Source organism: Heteronotia binoei, chromosome 5 (assembly GCF_032191835.1).
Source record: "Heteronotia binoei isolate CCM8104 ecotype False Entrance Well chromosome 5, APGP_CSIRO_Hbin_v1, whole genome shotgun sequence".
Taxonomy (NCBI): domain Eukaryota; kingdom Metazoa; phylum Chordata; class Lepidosauria; order Squamata; family Gekkonidae; genus Heteronotia; species Heteronotia binoei.
Genome location: NC_083227.1, coordinates 148,821,445 through 148,833,645, shown reverse-complemented (window position 1 = coordinate 148,833,645; position 12,201 = coordinate 148,821,445). Strand labels below are relative to the sequence as shown.

The 12,201-nt window shown below is 45.1% G+C and overlaps 1 protein-coding gene across 1 annotated transcript; it reads right to left on the bottom strand.

The window, feature by feature from the left end:
* Positions 1-3,749: 3,749 nt before the first annotated feature.
* BOD1 (biorientation of chromosomes in cell division 1) lies at positions 3,750-11,728 on the bottom strand. Its single transcript, XM_060240571.1, has 3 exons — positions 11,377-11,728; positions 9,854-9,978; positions 3,750-4,151 (listed from the first exon to the last, which is right to left on the bottom strand). The coding sequence occupies exons 1-3, from the start codon at positions 11,566-11,568 to the stop codon at positions 3,953-3,955; spliced, it is 516 nt and encodes a 171-aa protein (XP_060096554.1). The 5' UTR covers positions 11,569-11,728; the 3' UTR covers positions 3,750-3,952.
* Positions 11,729-12,201: the final 473 nt, after the last annotated feature.

Here is a 12,201-nt window from a genome sequence, read left to right as displayed (position 1 = left end):
TATCTTTCTAGTGCTCCCTGGCAAAAGAATATTATGTAACGGTGTTCCATACGGGCAGATTCCAGAACATACCTCTGGGAGACTACTGCTCAACTTCATAGCTCCTAGTGCTTCCATTTTGTCTCTTACAAAAACGTCTCTGGGAAACGCATCCAGGAGACTTGGGGGTACAATGAGGTACAAAGAAAACCATTAATCGCACAAATATCCTCCTAAGCAAATTAAACTCTACGGTGCAAAAGTTGTCAAAGTCATGCAGCTAAGACCTTGAAATATACTTGCAGGTAGATCAAAGGCTCCATTTAAAGCAAAGCAATACAGTTCATTAAAGCGACCAATTGAAGTATGCAAACATGATCAGGAAATACATGAATTACAATCCAGGAAGCTGAATAACATCAAGCATAATTTAAACGGATCTTTCTTTTGAAACTGAAATCCTCTCAACATCAGTTTAACCTGCGCTCCCATTATCACGCCACAGTCCTGGTTCTTTCATTCGAGCCTGGGAGCAGCGGTTCTGCCTGCAAAATGTCAGATACTGCTTGACATTTAGCTAGCGCTAAGCTACGTGCTAGACATTCACACCCAAGAGTCTCATTCCATTGAAAAAAACGGGAGTGGTCCCCTCTGCTACCCAGAAAACAAATCCTGTATCTATAGGCATCTACATGCATACAAATAACCAGACCCAGATCAAAAACATGTGCATACACAGACCCACTCCTAGTAAAAGAGGTACCTTTGTTCAAACAGACTATTTACTATGAAATTATATGGGGAAAAAGGCAATTTCAGTGATATTCAAGTAAAAAAACTATACCAGTTGCTGTAACCCCTCATATCATTAAGAGTTAGAGCACCCCAAATGTTACTCACCCAGTGCTAGTGCAGAAAGAAACCCCACCAAGGGAAGGAAATAGCATTTGTTCATACATGTCCCTAAAGGGGACTGGACGTACAGAGAACTTAGTTACAAGAGAGGGAGAGAGGCATGAAATCAGACTAAGAAGGAAGATGGAAGTGGGATTGGGGAGTCCAGAGGAGGCTTGGGAAAAGGCAGAGGGGTAGCAGAGGGGAATCACTCCCATTTTTTCAATGGAATGTGTGGTAGAAACACAACAAGAAGCATCCAAGAAGCTGAAAAGAACAGATTTACTGAACCAGGATAAACAACAGGTCCAAGGAGACAGGTAGATTAGAAGTGGGGGGTGGGGTGGGGAAGAAGCCAAGCGAGGACACACCACACACTCTGCTTGATCCTAGAGAGTGAGCGTAGTCTTAGGCCACAGAGGCACAGTCTCTGGAGGATGAACCTAACCTAAAACTTTATTAAGAAACCAGCAATATTTAACCCATAGTTTTGAGCTGATTCTTGCAGTCTTGTGAGAACTGAAGGGGCTCAAAGATTGTTCCATCAGGAACTGCCCTGGGGACCATTTTGACTGGAGATTTTTGCAATTAACTCTGGAAGGTGACTAGATGCCCAATCTGATAGGCCGGTTCCCAAGAATTCAGGCAGTTTGCTGAACTCGCACAAGCACTGATCCTTCTTGTGCTGCCATGGAAAACTTAACCAGTGTTGCATGGATGAATATTCTTTCCTGTTAATCTCACTGAAAGTGCACATTTCTGTGAAATAATGACAGCATTGTATCAAAAGAAAATCCCTCACACAACTAAGGCATTTCAAACGTTTTATTATAAAAGATCTGGATATTTTGCTAACCAAATACTTGAGCACAAATGTCAACTCGAGAGCTTGCATGACTCTCTAAGCAGCTTTTAACAGGCACCTGAAGAATCTCATGGACAGGAGAACTTCACTTGGTTGTAAGGCCTACAGAAAAACATCTTGTACTGCACAGCTTTGTCAGATGTTCCCAAGGAGCATGGAAAATTCGCTGAGCTGCAACATTAAGTCAGACCCCCCCATTCCCACAAATCTGCTGGAGGCTTGTGTCTGAATATTCCTAGAAAACCATCAATGAATAGTTCTTCCAGTTGTATCAAACATGGAGAGGCACTGTGACTTATTAATAAAGTTGATCTACCGTGTGGTGCTCAATGATCTTTTGCTGATAAGTGATCAGATTCATGCTTGTATGCTGAACGCTCTTTTATCCAGACCCTTTTCTAGAAGGCTTTCTACCAGACAGCAGCCTCCCAGGAAACCAAGCATCCCCAAATGCTCTTCATCCTACTGCTATACTCCTACCACCGGTTTTACTAATATCACACCGGAACCCTCTCCCCCCCCCAGCGGTTCCTCCAAGAGAAGCAAACCCCCAAACGTATCATTAGCAAAGACAGATGCTATTTCTGCCCAGACCAACACTCTCACATTTAGCCTATCCTTCCAAACCATGGGGAAACCACACGTGACTTTTGCCATCCTTCACCTTAAGTCATGGTTGATATTAGCAAACAAGCTGCAGTCCTGCAACAGGCAGATACGTAGCACGATCCCAATCAGATTCAGCCTGGGTTTTGCGATTGCAGCCGCTTTAAAAGCCTGAAATGCACTGCAAAAGGAAAAGGGGGAAAAAAAAATCAGATTACATAGTTTAACACAACTGCTGGCTGATTACAATTGCCTGTATCGATTTCAAGATAGTTGCCCTGTTGAAAGTCAATTTTTTTTACAAAGTTCTCAACTGAAGCAAAAAGCTAAGGCCAAATGACTAGGGTTAGGGGCAGAAATTAAGGGCCTTCAACCCATCTTAAAAACTTTGCTTCAGTTTGCCTGAACTACAACTCAAGCTTATGCTCTGCTATGTAAGGACCGCAGACAAACCGTGCAATAGACTCCCAAGTATTGCCATGTGCAAGGGTCTATAATTTATGGACTGGATTCTATGGAACTTCCCCCCTAACAGCAAGCACTTTCCTCCAGTGCAAGGAGCCCTCTGCTAGTACAGGCTCTTCTGCCAGTGGAAAAGTTCATCAGGATCTCTTAGTAGCTAGTTAGTATCTATGGCCGTTCTTTTTTGGAGCTTTTGAGAGACAATGAAGCAGCAGGCTAGCTTGCTGCTTTGGAGAACCTCCACCATAAAATGTAATCTCTGGGAGCTCCCTCTCTTTTTCCTGAGTTACAGAATGACAAGGGCTTTCCTTGGTCTCAACCTTGGTTTGAGAGGCATTTCTCCAATACAGTGTGTGTGTGTGTGGGGGGGGGGGGGGTGCTCTTCTCTGACCTTGCAGTACAGTTTGTGGTACTTTAGAAGTGTGAAGTCAGAACCTCCCCCTTTAAGTTAAGGTATTCTGGAGAGGTAGTATACTACAACAACCAGTATGTGAAAGGAATGACAAGCAAAGATTTTTATTGGACTAAAGGGTTTTTTAGAGATACTTAATGCAGCAGAAAATGATACAGGTGAACAGCTGTTAGTAATCCATGCGAGAATCACACAGAGATTTATGCCAGTGGCCCAAAATAATTCTGAAGGTGGTCTTGTGTTTTATCTACGACATTGTGAGAACTTGTGTGTGCCACTTTCTAAATAGCTCTTTTAACAGCCAGTGTTTGGGGCTGTGAAAACTTTATAGATTGAGAACCCACGTAACAATTATCAGTACTGTTAAAATCGTAGTTCCATTTATGCAAATAGGATTTGTACGACTGACTCTTCATTGATCCCTTGTTGTCAACTTTGACAAAATTCGGCTCTTAATCGTAAAAGGCTGTTATAGCCCCGTTCTAGCCTATTAAAAGTATTGCAGAATTAAGGTGGTTTGCAAATACTAAAATCACAGTTTGTCCTTTCTTCTGGCTGCAATTTTGGTACTAGCTCAGCACTGAATACCACGTTCTGGCCTTCTGGCTAGCCTAATTGACATTCCTTGTGTGACTGATGACACAAAAGGGTTATGAGCGCAAGGAAGTGTTGCCAACAAGCCTCCGTGCATAACGACATAGGAGGGGAGAGCAGGACAACGGCAATACCAGACCTTACGAGGCATCTTGTGATGGAGCAGAAGGATCCTGATTCTCAGGCTCGGGGGGAGGAGCTGGCACCGAGTCTTCTTTCTTCTGTGCAGCCAAGAACTCATGAATTGCCTTCTCTATTTGCGGCCTGAAGATGTGATTTAGTTTTGGATCTACCACCTGAGAAATAATTCTGTCCACTCCAGCTTCCAGCATCCCTGACCTGGGGCAAAGACAAAGGAGTCATTCAGTTCCTCAAAAAAAAAGATTAAAAAAAAAAGCCTCCTACCGCCACCACGAGCTCTCCTGGGCTGTCATGTCAGTTGCAATTAGCATTAACGTGGTGCGTACTACTGCTCTCTTGGTAGGTCCTCCATGGGAGAGTTGTTCCACTCGCTGCAAAGAAAACCAGCCGAGTTTGAACCTTCCACCTCCCGGGGTCTTTACAGAACCTGTCAGCAGATATCTGGTCACAATCTCTTAAAAGGAAAATTGGATGGGAGTTATTGCAGGCATACAAAGCAAACAGAAAACATGCCTTGGCGCAAATGGGGGTGGGAAGGGGAGGACACATCTTGGAAGAGCTAGGTGGGAGAGGAGGAGAGGTGATCTTCTTGGATGGTACATTTATAGCAAAAAAACAGAAAGGCAGCCTTCACCCCTCGGACTTGCCACCGTCACCTGCTCCTTACATCCGCCAGTCTAGACACATGAGCGCTTTGTACAAGACAAACAAAAACAAACACTACGACAAAGAGCTTTTTGGGGAACCGCATGTCGCAAACCAAGAAGTGATTTCTGCAAGGGCTATGTCACATAATGAGAGGGCATGGACTGTCTGGTGGGGTTAAGTCATGTCTGTAACAGACCAGGGGAGGCAAAACAGACACTGCCTAGCATTTGGGAAAGCAGCTGCAAGCCTAGCATGACCCCAACTGTATAGAAGACCGACAGACACTACTTTAAGTCGAAATGGGCATCATGTTCAAATCTTACTTTTTATAAGGAGTATTTCTGGTCTGTCACAGGTCCAAATCCCAGACCTTTATCAGATGTATTCTGACGCATATGCAACCCCGGAAGTTGGCAGGCTGAGCCATTTTCTAAAACTGCAGTTGCCTACAATGCATGTGAGCCCTGTATCAGTGCCAGCACATAAGACACACTTTCAATAATGGCAGAAGCGCTCTGGATGCAGAAGTCTGCCAAGCACTATAACTTGTCCGGTTTTACATTGAGCAGCAAAAGTGCTGTGGATATACTTGCGCATCCCCACTGTCAACAAAAGCAACACACAACAGAAGTACCCAGCTGGTAGTCTCCCCCTCATAATGAGATGGATCCTAACCATGTTTCCTTCTGGCAGAAGACACTTCCACAAGCATAGAAGAATGTGTGCACTTTGTAAACCGATTCCTTCTTTGTGCAGCTAACCAGTGTTCCCTCTAAGCTGAGTTAGTGAGAGCTAGCTCAGTTTTTTAACCCTCCGGCTCACACGTTTTTGTCTCATTTCAGGAAAAATGGCCACAGAGCAAGCTAATTTATGCAGCAGCTTACAACTTCAATGCCAGTAGCTCATAAAGCAAGAATTTCTGCTCGCAAGACTCCACAGCTTAGAGGGAGCATAATTGCCACAATACCCATAATACTGGTTCGCGGGGTAAAATTTCAACATGCCGCAGCAGGTTGCAGAAAGGGGAGGGAGATGAAAAAAAGAAAAGTTAACTTATGTGAGTGCTGCTTCATTTGTGCAAGATCCAGCACCAACCTCCTGGGACAGGCCGAAAAAAAAAATAAGGACTAGAATATTACAAACATGCAACGTGTCTGTAAGAAAAGTAAGCAAGGAAACCAACATGTATGCAGGGTTCCTGCCTTCCGCAGAAGGTCTGCCAGTCTGGTGTAGTGGATAAGTGCGCGGACGCTTATCTGGGAGAACCGGGTTTGATTCCCCACTCCTCCACTTGCACATGCTGAGATGGCCTTGGGTCAGCCATAGCTTTCATAGAAGCCGCCGTCCTTGAAAGGGCAGCTGCTATGAAAGCACTCTCAGCCCCACCTACCTCACAGGGTGTTTGTTGTTGGGGGGGAGGGAAGGTAGAGGAGATTGTGACCACTCTGAGACTCAAGAGTATAGGGCGGGATATAAATCCAAAAATAAATCCAAATAAGCCACTTGTCATACTGTGTTGTAAGCTGCCCTGAGCCACTTGTTGGGAAGGGCGGGACAGAAGTCATAAAATAAATAAATAAATAAATATATTTGAAGGAGCACACAGCATAATTTTGCTTTGCTTTGTGGCTTACACCCCTTGCATGGGCATGCAGGTCGCAGAGAAGCAAACTCCCATCATCTGAACTATGTCTGTTTTGTGAGATCTATATCACGCTGGAAAGCAATGGAACTGGGACATTAACATGAACATGTACGTGGAAGACAAGTGGATAGTCCAACATTTTTTCCCCCTTACCTAAAGCTTCACAAACAAAAGAATGCTTAGGATTTAATTCATGTCCTTTGCTGATGGAACCACAGAACTAGTGAAAAATAAGACTCAGCTGACTAAAGGACGATAGACTAGCATGTCCACAGCCTGTGAGCATGGATACCATCTATACCTATTTCACATGGACAGGTCACAGAGGCCCATGACGGTATCACTGTGAAATAGGTTACAATTTGTTACAATTGATGCAAGCTTCTGGAGTGACTTCCTGATTATGGCCAGAACTGAGTATCTCTAATGGCATTCCGGGGTATTTGCAATACTCCTATTTTACATGGGCTTCGGCAATTAAAATGAATAGAGGGCCAAACACTTTTGTGACATGCTGTGAAATTTCAGCAAACTGTATGTCTAAGTTTGACATAAATAGAACTTTGAGATTAAGAAGGGGAGGGACGGTGGCTCGGTGGCAGAGCATCTGCTTGGGAAGCAGAAGGTCCCAGGTTCAATCCCTGGCATCTCCAAAAAAGGGTCCCGGCAAATAGGTGTGAAAAACCTCAGCTTGAGACCCTGGAGAGCCGCTGCCAGTCTGAGAAGACAATACTGACTTTGATGGACCAAGGGGTCTGATTCAGTATAAGGCAGCTTCATATGTTCAAGAAGCAAAGAACCAAGGACTTACATAGTTATTTCATTTCCCTGTTATTATCTTCCCCACACTATTACCTCTTTCTCTGCTCCCTCTCCTCTTTCCCTGCTTCCTTCTTTTCGTACTCACCAACAACCCTTCCTTTTTTCTGCCCCCTCTTAAGCTTTATTTACATCGCATCCTTCTCCCCAGCAAAGTTCCACAGCAGTTTGCATCATTCTCCTCTCCTCACTTTCATCTTCACACCAACGTTGTAAAATAGATTAGACCTGAGAGAATGACTTGCCCAAGGCCATTCAACAAGCTTCCACAGCAGAGTTGAGATCTGAACCTGGGACTTTGGGATCCTAGTCTGAAACTCTTAACTACTACACCGCACTGGCTTTCAGATATTCCTTCTTTATGCCTCCTGGTAGCCTCTCCCTGAAAAAAAATATGGCCAAGTTGTAAAAGTCCTGCAATAGCAAGTTGTTTAGTAAGTTGTGTGGTGGCCACTGCCATGCCCAACCGAGCTGTACAACTTGTGCTGGGCTCGCTGCTTGGCCCAGATGAGTTGTATGGCATCAAGTCATCTGGTAGGTATGGCCAGACCTGGACAAGTCACAAAAACTGCATGGTATCATGCTGCCCTGTGGTTGTAGGTGGACCTGGTCCTAATGAGTCATCCCTCCAGGGGAAGGAGGAGAGGAGCAGGGATGGACTGGGAGTCCAAAACAGCCCTAGAAAGGCCCTCCCCCTGCCTGTTACCAAGAGAAATCAGGTTTGAAGGCTGGAAATATTGTGGTTTCCTATCAACACCATAATGGCCAATGAGATCTCCTTTCTTAGAGCTACAGGTGTCGCTTCTATTACTTGGGGGGGGGGGGGGCTTTTACAAAAAGCTTTCAGATTTTTCTGCAAACCCAGGTTTTTTTCTTACATTTGTGTGTTCACGGCCTCAATGTAGATTTAAATATCCACAGATGAAGCCATATTGAGAATTAGATATATTTCAATTATCCCTTTTTTCAACTTTTGCCATGTGTCCTGCACTCCTACGAAGGTCCTTCAAACCATCGTGTGTATTTTATACCAACCTTCCTCAAAGTAGCTCAGGGCAACATGCATTTTTTTCCTTTTGCTCCCATTTTACCCTCATAACAACTCTGAGGTAGATTAAGCTGAGAGTGATTGACCCAAGTCACCCAAGCAAGCTTCATGACAGAATGAAAATACCCCAGCCCATCTGGCTGCTATTGGCTTAAGCTGCTCTGAAGTCATGGGGGAAGAAGAAGAGGGATGAAGAACTGCATTTGTACCAATTAAGCAGTTAAAGCTTACAAGTCTTTTAAAGTCAGCCCACCTCATTCCAAGCACATTACAACAATTTTTTTGAAATTTTTGAAACCTATTACTGATGCTTGGCTCAGATCAGGGGAGGGACGGTGGCTCAGTGGTAGAGCATCTGCTTGGGAAGCAGAAGGTCCCAGGTTCAATCCCTGGCATCTCCAAAAAAGGGTCCAGGTAAATAGGTGTGAAAAACCCCAGCTTGAGACCCTGGAGAGCTACTGCCAGTCTGAGTAGACAATACTGACTTTGATGGACCAAAGGTCTGATTCAGTATAAGGCAGTTTCATACGTATGGCATCAAGATTTTCAGCTCTCTAGGTAATAGTGTAATATCAACAGCAACATTCACATGGTGTTTTCCATTGATTTCAGAATATACTGATACAAGCAACTGCATATTGGAATCTATTACTTCCCCTACTGTCTTCAAAAAGCAACATACATTATTCCACCTTCTGCTGGAAATAATACTCCATATACCAGTAAACAGCTTGCAGAAAGAAAAGACATTTTTAAATACCACAGATTGTATATAATTGATAGTATATGGCTAAAACTGACAGCCAAAAACTCTCACGCTGTGTGGAACATAATGGATTAGCTACAGCAGCACCGGAACCAAACGAAAACCATGTGTTGCCACTGCTCTCTGCTGGACAAAAATAAAATAAAGCCATTTAGACCACAGGTGTCGAACTCATTTGTTATGAGGGCCGGATCTGACATAAACGAGACCTTGTCAGGCCAGGCCATGTGTGTTCCTATTTAAGATTAGGTAGCAGAGATATAAACTTTTTAATGGGCACAGACCAACACAACTAAAGATTAAAAAAAACCTTAAGCCATGCTTAAAACATTAGCACTTCTTGGTCTTAAAGGTGCTTTCTTTGTATTTTTCCTCAGGGGACCAGGTGGGGGAGGAGCCTTAACTAATGGAGAAAATTAAAGTTTTGCTCTGTAGCTCCTGTGCAATTGAGCAAACCTTGCAAAGCAAGTTGAGATGCAGAAGGAAGCAAGAGAGAGGGAGAAGGAAGCAGACAAGAGCCAGTTGCTCGGGGGCCTGATAGGAGTCCTCTAGGGGTCTGAATTGGCCCCTGGGCTGCACGTTTGACACCCCTGATCTAGACTGTTCAAGCTGCTGCTCCTCATGATGAAAATGAGCAAAAAAAGAGCATTCCTAAAAGGCAACAAGCTAGTAAGATGTTTCTTTCTTTTGGAATCTGATGGATGCTTGTATCTGTTCATTAGGGTCTTACAAATTCTGTTCTGAGAAAAACATGACAGTAATTAACACTCTTCTAATTAATTGCACTCTTCTGATACCACTGAAAGGGTGTCATTTTGCTTAGGACCAAAACTTATAATGATCAGGAACCACAATTGACAAGGTAAACTTATAGCTATATAGCCCATCAATGTTAAAGGAAAACTACTGCAAAATTAATTTCTAACCCACAAATCATTTGACCTGGACAATTATTCAAAAAACATTTCACTTACTGTGTCACACTCTGCCTCAGGCCATTCCGCAACTGGTTTTTGTTCATTGCTGGGTTCCATTCCTGCTTATCCAGGTGAGTAGATACAAAATTGTCCACTTTCTGTCTCAAATTCTGATAGGCTGGCTAAACAGAACAGTTCAGTTAATATACATGCCCAAAGACGCTTGATAATCTATCCCTGAAATGCAGTTTTGTATCCTGCCACTAATTTTTGACAGGTTCTACTTGCTTCCCCCCCCCCCCTCGGAATAGCTTAAGAGACAAATTAGAAACAAAGTGCATTACTTTGCACACAAAAAACCATATAGCTCAATAGGGAGTAGTGGATTCAATTAAAAAAAAAATAAAGTGCTTCTTCATACAACACAATTACTACCACAGGATGTGGTAGCAGCCACTTTTTATATATTAAAGGAGAATTAATAAATTCATGGAAGAAAAGTCCATCAGCAAGTATCAGTAATGATGGCCGAATGGGACCCCCATATTCAGAAGCAGAAGAGAAGGCCAGAAGGAAATCCAGGGCTCCTAAGCAGAGGCAGGCAAGGACAAACCACCTCGAATTGTCTCTTGCCTTGAAAACTCTATGTGGCCGCCATCTATCAGCTGCAACTCGACAACATTTCCTACAACTACCCACATTCAGAAGCCGTTTCCTTTTTCAAGAGCAGCAACAAAAGCCCCAACAATTTTTCAAAAGCGCCTTACAGGAAGATGAGCACAGGCTGGGCAAGTGGTTTCGTCTTGCCCACCTGTAATGGGATGAGGGTGAAAAGAGAAAAAAAGCAGAACCGAGTACAGACAGTTACTGCAGACGAAGACTAATGATTTCAATGAGTTTCAGACTGCAGTAATCCTGCAAAGGATTGCCCTGTAAGAACTCTCATCCCGGGAGGAAGGAGCCAGCATTATCTACGGTAATATTTTTAGCGTTAAAAATTTCAAGGTTGACAATGGAAATATAAATGAGACAGATGCGCTGAGTATGTACACTTCACGTCACCCCCTTGCCCGTGCAGTCACCGGGGAAGGCAAGAGCTAGTAACAGAGGGTGGAAGGATGGTGGCTCAGTGGTAGAGCATCTGCTTGGGAAGCAGAAGGTCCCAGGTTCAATCCCTGGCATCTCCAACTAAAAAGGGTCCAGGCAAATAGGTGTGAAAAACCTCAGCTTGAGACCCTGGAGAGCCGCTGCCAGTCTGAGTAGACAATACCGACTTTGATGGACCAAGGGTCTGATTCAGTATAAGGCAGCTTCATATGTAGGAGGGACGGTGGCTCAGTGGTAGAGCATCTGCTTGGGAAGCAGAAGGTCCCAGGTTCAATCCCCGGCATCTCCAAAAAAGGGTCCAGGCAAATAGGTGTGAAAAACCTCAGCTTGAGACCCTGGAGAGCCGCTGCCAGTCTGAGTAGACAATACTGACTTTGATGGACCAAGGGTCTGATTCAGTATAAGACAGCTTCATAAGGGTTCAAGAGGTTAAACACTTCCCAGGGGTGCGGGGGAAGGGAGAAAGCCCCCACCTTGGTATCCACGTCGGCCAGGCAGTCCCTGCGGAAAGCGTCGAAAAGGCCGCGGCTCTTGAGCTGCCCGACTATAATGGCGATAAGCTGAGCGTCGCCAGGGGGCAGCGAGGCCGGGTTAGCAGCTGCGGACCCCGCGCAGCTTCCCCCGGCCCCACCTGTGCCAGATGGCACCCCGCCCGGCTCCGCCATCCCCCTGCCCGGGCCCTCCCAACGCCGCCCAAGGGGCCACCGCGCTGCTGCCACCGCCGCCCCAGGAGCAAGAGGAGGTCGCGAAGGCGGCAGCAGCGGTGCCCGCAGTTGGCAGGAGTTGCAGTGCCGCTCTTGCGGTCGCCGAGAACGACGCGCCGTATTCTGCGTCACGCCTTCCCTCTGCATGCTGGGAAAACGAGGCCTCCACAGAACAGGCCGACCAAAAAAAAAAGAACTTTAAGTCCCAGGATGCCTCGCTCTAGCAGACAGGAAGGGACGGGAAACTCCCACGGTGGCTAAGCCCTCTGGGATATGTAGGCGTCTCTGCATCTGCACGCGAGTCTAACGACGCAGTGGGAGGAACAGCGTGCTATGCGAGCTTCAAGGTGATGGTGCTGCTTTTCTTGCAACTTATAAAGGAGGGAACAGTCCCCTCCCATCCACCTGTTTCCATCCCCCCCCCCCCCCCCGGTCCTGATCAAGTATCTCCTTCATTTGCACGAATTCTGGCAAGTGCATTTAGAAAATGGAGCATAGCCTTGCTTCATTTGAAATAACCGTTTTCTATGGGGGGTTTTCTTCCAAGGGAAGGCTATATAATTCTATGCACGCTGACTTGAGAGCTAAACCAAC